The sequence below is a fragment of the Anguilla anguilla genome, chromosome 13 (assembly GCF_013347855.1).
Source record: "Anguilla anguilla isolate fAngAng1 chromosome 13, fAngAng1.pri, whole genome shotgun sequence".
Classification (NCBI taxonomy): Eukaryota; Metazoa; Chordata; class Actinopteri; order Anguilliformes; family Anguillidae; genus Anguilla; species Anguilla anguilla.
In genome coordinates, this window is record NC_049213.1 from 24,846,933 (window position 1) to 24,852,932 (window position 6,000).

At 38.4% G+C, this 6,000-nt stretch overlaps 1 protein-coding gene across 14 annotated transcripts in view; it reads left to right on the top strand.

Moving 5' to 3' along the window:
* The window catches only part of itpr1b (inositol 1,4,5-trisphosphate receptor, type 1b), a 103,846-nt gene extending 98,411 nt beyond the window's left edge, over window positions 1-5,435 (top strand). For all 14 annotated transcript variants that reach the window (XM_035388771.1, XM_035388775.1, XM_035388777.1 and 11 more), the window contains 2 exons: window positions 1,892-2,053; window positions 3,919-5,435. In XM_035388771.1, coding sequence (XP_035244662.1) covers window positions 1,892-2,053; window positions 3,919-4,005 — 249 coding nt within the window. In that variant the 3' untranslated portion in view covers window positions 4,006-5,435. The remainder of the gene's footprint in view (window positions 1-1,891; window positions 2,054-3,918) is intronic.
* The last annotated feature ends 565 nt before the right edge of the window (window positions 5,436-6,000 follow it).

Genomic DNA, 6,000 nt, shown 5'->3' on the forward strand with positions numbered 1-6,000 from the left:
TGTTGGGTCGGAGAGTACCAGTAAAGCCCCCAGGCAGACAGAGGGTCCACCCTCGTGTCTGAGATTGCAGTGCCTGGGCATGGAGAAACACTGTAATGTTGTGCGGATGGGAAAAGTCTTGCTAGAGGCCAGGTCAAGACGGTTCACACCGGTATGTGGCTGGCCTGTGTTGAGGGGGCTGGCCCACTCTCCTGATCCACTGCCGCACCAGTATTCTGTCCCACACACTTGGACCCAGTGCTTTTAGCAGGATATGTCATTAAACGTCTACCTTTATGACTGTACTACCAAGAGTTCGACTGAGGAAGGAAATAAAGGTTTCATTTATGTAAAGTGGGCAAACATATACTGATAATTTAGGTAGCTTCTCTGCATTTCTCTTAACAATTGCTTTGTTAGACATGATAAATCTATTATATTTAATGAAGGCATCTGGTGAAAATCAGAGATGCTGGTGTCTGGTAAACTAGAGTTTGCTTGGTAGATATGCATCATCAAGAGTGATTTAATTAGTGAAAGTGATTCAGTTTAGACTCCATGAATAACTGGCCTTATACCGAGCCCTTTCATGTTCACCAGGATCAGAGACTAGGGACCCCACTGTTATTCAGGCCCACCTGCTCTAATGATTTAATTCAACTGCTGCGATGATTTAACCAAACTGATCCATTCTTTATTAGCAATGGTGAACTGTGTGGAAAATCGTTTCACCTGTCATGTGACCGACTCATTTAATTATTTTCAAAGAATGTGTCTGAGATCAGTTTCTTAACGGGGACCGAGACAAAGAGGGATTCATCCATGTGAATGACATAAATGAAAGAGGCATTGAACTGCCAACTGGGGCAATAGTGCATGTGATGTCATGATGAGTTCATTAGTTTTTTTTTTAAACTAAAAGCAAAATACCATCACCGCAAACAAATTACTATTCTCTAAATATATTTCTGCAATATTTTTGTATTATTCATGTTGATGCAATGCAATTTCAGTGTAAATGCAATTAAAACTAGGGATTATAAATATTATGAATGTCAGCTGTATCAAAAACAAATTTAACAAAGTCACTGCTAAGCTCAAAATAAAAGAGGCACTACTTTTCTACAGTGTAACATATTGGAGTCATCAGAATATTATTATTATTATTGTTGTTGTTGTTGTTATTATTATTATTATTATTATTATTATTATTATTATTATTATTATTATTATTATTATTATTATTATTATTATTATTATTATTATTATTATTATTATTATTATTATTATTATTATTATTATTACTGGGTTGACCTATATCATGTTTTTTTTTCTTTCTTTCTTTTTTTTTTTGCCAGTTTGGGCAGATAGTACTTGATAGACCCAGTCTGATTTTGTGCCACACATAGAGGATGTAAAGTCTATTAGAATGACATCTGTGCTGTCCCCCTGTGAGCAAGCCAGAGGTGTCGGCAGCAAAGATGTCCCTTGGAGATGCATCTTCCCCAATAGTGCTCTTATTTTTAGTAACACAACAACCTTGCTTTGACATTTTCCACATCCTCTACAACGTCTGTTAGTTGGGCATATGCCCTCGTCCATGTTACCCTGGATAGTAAACTTTTTTTTTTTTAACATATTGTTTCTTTGAACTACTGGGTAGTTTAAAAAATAAGGCAAAATGAAACAAAACTCAGAACAACAGCTAACCTTTTTTTCCTAAACTATGGCCTAAAACACTGAATTAATTTTATTGTGAATTGACCAGTCTGAAGTATCTGACTCAAGGTTAACAGTACAAATGTCAGAATCTCTCAAGGGGTTGCTTCTGGAGCAGCAACATATATATCAAAGAAACAATAGTTAACTTTTTTATTATTACATATCTTCTTTTGTGAATCTTGTGGGACAGGAGCACAATCTGGACTGGTTTCCTCGAATGCGGGCCATGTCTCTGGTCAGTATGGATGGTGAGGGTGAGCAGAACGAAATCCGGAGCCTGCAGGAGAAGCTGGAGTCCACCATGAAGCTGGTGTCCAACCTCTCGGGCCAGCTGACTGAACTCAAGGAGCAGGTGAGGCTCGCTGCTTTTTTCCTTGTCTTCGTCTGGACACGGCATGTGACCGTGACCACATATGCCTGTGCTTTGATACATGTTCTTCTGAAACTGTGGTGATTTTTCATTAGATTCAAAGGTTTTGTCATCGTAGCATTCAAGTAGTGTGCTAAAAATGCCTCGGACTGCTTTTCGGAGGTGGATAATCGAAAGCAGACGAGGAGGAGGCATGTGTCGTGTCGTCACCTCCGTCTCACCAGTGCCCCTGTGGGTTCATTTCAACCGGTTCTGTGCACGTCATGAATAATAATGAAATGTGTTGACCTAGAATGAATCAGCGCTTGGTGTCAACATAGGAAAGATTTCCCAGAGCTGCGCCATTATTGGTTTTCCGTCAAAATGGCTAAAAGCAGTACGGCTAAGGTACGCTGTGACAGGAGCAGCTCACCGCAGAGTCAAGAAATGATTACCGTCAATTAAGCAGAATGGCAATTTATGTGTGCAAACGCGGATGGAAAGACCTCTGGTCTGACAAGAAGTGCCATTTTTGGAAACAAGGTAGAGGAAGTGTGGGTAGAGGTGAGGCAGGGGCAAAATGAGAAGTGTCTAAGAGGAACTTTAGGACCAGACAGAGGGAAACTGATGCTGTGAAGCTGAAAGAACATGTCTAGTCTCTGGAAAAGATAACATTTTTTTTTAATCTCATTTACTTTCACAATGCATCAACTGAATTGGGGGGAAGGCCCAAAATTCTTGGTGCTTGTGCCAATTCTGTTTTTTTAACTCTAAGGTCAAACTCCAAAGAAGTGGGATTACGTGGGTCAGAGTTTTCCCCAACATGTCCATTATTATTATTAATATTATTATTATTATTATTGTTATTATTGTTATTATTATTATTCAGGTATGAATGTTATTTATACTATTATAGTTTGATATTGCATGTTCTGTTTAGAAGGTCAGACACTGTACTCAGTATGTAGTGCACTGGTAACCTATATTTATAGTAAAAACTGTTAGAGTGGTTATTTGTTCTAGATGATGGATTCTGATTTGCTAACCTGTAAGTCTCAGTCTAAACTTACTTTGTACTTAGCACACTCACTTAAAGCAGTATAGGCAGAAGGTATGCTAATGTCTCCCCTCATTTGTAGTTAAAGATCAAAGAACATTACGTCTTCAGTCGGCTTTCATTAGCATGGGAACCCAAAGGCCTAAGGTCAAATTCCTCCTTGATAAAGACCTTGTATATACACGGTTGATGTTGCTTATTATGTAAAACCAAGGGCATGCTTGGTCATTGCCTTGCCTCTTGATCTCATTAGAAAGAACTTGAGGTAATGAAATTAACGTATAACTAACTCAATGAGCGTGTGTCCTGCACAAATGTATTTCCGGTGTCATCACCACCCTTTGTGGTGTTTTTATTTTATTTGGCTTTCATTAAACTTTCATTCATGTTTCGGTTGATTCTGCCCAGTCGTTTGTGTCAGAATGGGGTCACTTTCTGAATCTGCAGGAGGGAGACCGATCAGTCTTTTATTCCTGCTTGGCTAGTCTACACTTCTCTCTCAGAACCCAAAATCCTAGTTAGTCCTGCTGTGGAACTCCTTCGTCATCACTTTCACTGTCCTGAAGTCAGTGATTTGCTTCAGAGGCTTCAGAATTTACCAAATTTCAACCTCCCTTTCTGTCAGCTGAACAGAAATAGGACATAGGTATAATTTTTAAAAATGTATTTTTAGCTTTCTCCACATGTAATGTTTTTTATGATTTGTATGTCATATTCTTGTGTTTTGTAACATTTTTTTACGGGGGGTATAGCAGATGCCCATGCGTTTGCCCTGTGAGCCAATCCCCTTCCATCTTGTGCCTCCTTCCAGATGACAGAGCAGAGGAAACAGAAACAGCGCATCGGACTCCTGGGCCACCCTCCGCACATGAATGTCAACCCCCAGCAGCCTGCCTGAAGGCCCTCATCCTGACGCCCCCCACGCCCACTGGAGAGCCGGATCCGGGAGGAGCTGCTGCTTCGCATAGGAGTCCAAGCATTTCAAATGCTGAGCGTGTCAGTGCGTAGTGTACCAGTAGAAGCAGAAGTATTTTGTAACAAAAAAAAAGAAAAACAGTTAGCCATATAAAAGTTTAGGCGCCTAGATATGAGCCATCCTTTTGTCCACAACTCCCTCTTCCATAACCTTTTCCCCACACTGTCCAGTTGGGATTGGTGCCAAATGTTTTCTATAAAAATGAAAGTAAACCCCAATCACATGGCCTTTACTGGGTGAACTTGAAGCACAGCTGAGCTGCACCATGCAGAGGAATGCAACAAACCCTGGAGCTCGACAAGAGGCCTGCCGAAAGAAAGTCTTTTTGTATTTACAACCGGTAGAGTGAGCAGTATTTAATGTCTTATTTTTGTATTATGTGCAATATGAATACTTTGATATGCAGCCACTGTCAGTGTGTGTGACCTGTAAATTGTCCTCAAAGGGAACATATTCATTTTCTGAAAGAGAGATTGTCTTTGTTTGTCTTTTGGGATTGTCTTTGTTTCTTGTTTTTGAAAATCCTTGGGAGAAAAAAATATTAAATCTGAAATCTGTTGTTAGAGATTTCATGTAGGAGAAATTTCAGTTAGGATAGCAGTTGGACCAAGTCAACATTGCTTGTATGGACCTTTTTAGTTTTATTTATTTTATTTCATTCAAAGTATATATTTAAGTTATATTTAAGTTATTCACAGGGCGCTTAATAGGAATTGTATATTTATCTGGAAGCAACATATAGGTTCCTGTGTTCTTCTGAAAATAACACATCTGACAAGTGTTTGCACCATTTATATGTCTGTATTATAAATGTCTTTTATGATATCTACATTCATACAATCTGTTGGAAATTAATGTTTTAGAACAGTTGCTTTTGGGGTAGGCTTATAATGTTCATTTAAAGCTGTGGGGGCTGTGATAGATTTTTCAATTTAGTTTATTCTGAATTGCAGGCTCTTACAGTAAAGTTTCTATAATCACCATTTATGGATTATATTGCTCTTTTTTGTGAATGACACCTATCCCTGGCGCCTGTTTTTGGTATTAGGACTTGTTGTTAGGAGTGCACTGACAGTTCTACCTGTGAAAAATACATTGTCTTTTTTTACACCACTCAAAAAAAAACGACATTGCTTTCTCAATTATGTGAACTGAAAACATTTCTTTTTGTACACGTCTGTTGTTTTCTTTGTATAGGGGCCTCCATTTATAGAAATAAATAGAATTTTACACCAGTGTTACTGAAAAATCGATCTTTGTAGAGTACCAATATGAGAGGGCAGAATGCTGTTGGAATTGTAAATTCATTCAAAGCTATTTAATAAAATATATATGAGTCTCATTCACATTGACAAGCTGTAACAGTTGTTTTTATTGGTATTCACTAATACTGCAGCAAGCCATGAAACCTGAGACACGATTGCCACGCTAACACAGAAAAACCTCAATTTAACAGACATACTTACTGTCTTGACTACAAACTAGTTCCTCCAAGGCAGACTGATTCAATTATAACATTAAACACAAGACACAAGCACAAGCCATACAGAAAGTGCATTTGAGCTTTTTTGAAAGCACTGAGAAAAATCTGCATGGTTATAGTCCTCAAACTAGCTTCAGCATTTCATTTTGTCAATTAGCAGAGCAAAACAATGACTTTCCTTAAAGATGTTTTCTGCCTCGTACAAAACAGCATTACACAGTTTTATGATGCATATGTGCAATAAATTATTTTGAGTCAATGATGGCTTCAGTTTGCAGTGGGACTTCAGTGAGTTGTGTGTTGTCACACTTAAAACCTCCAGCCCTTCATATTTCTCCTGGCATCCTGTTACTGTATGCTATAGTTTAACTCTATAGCTTATAGTTACTCTTTGTTTGTTCATGAAAAAATTAAGTCCTCAATATGATGTAGGC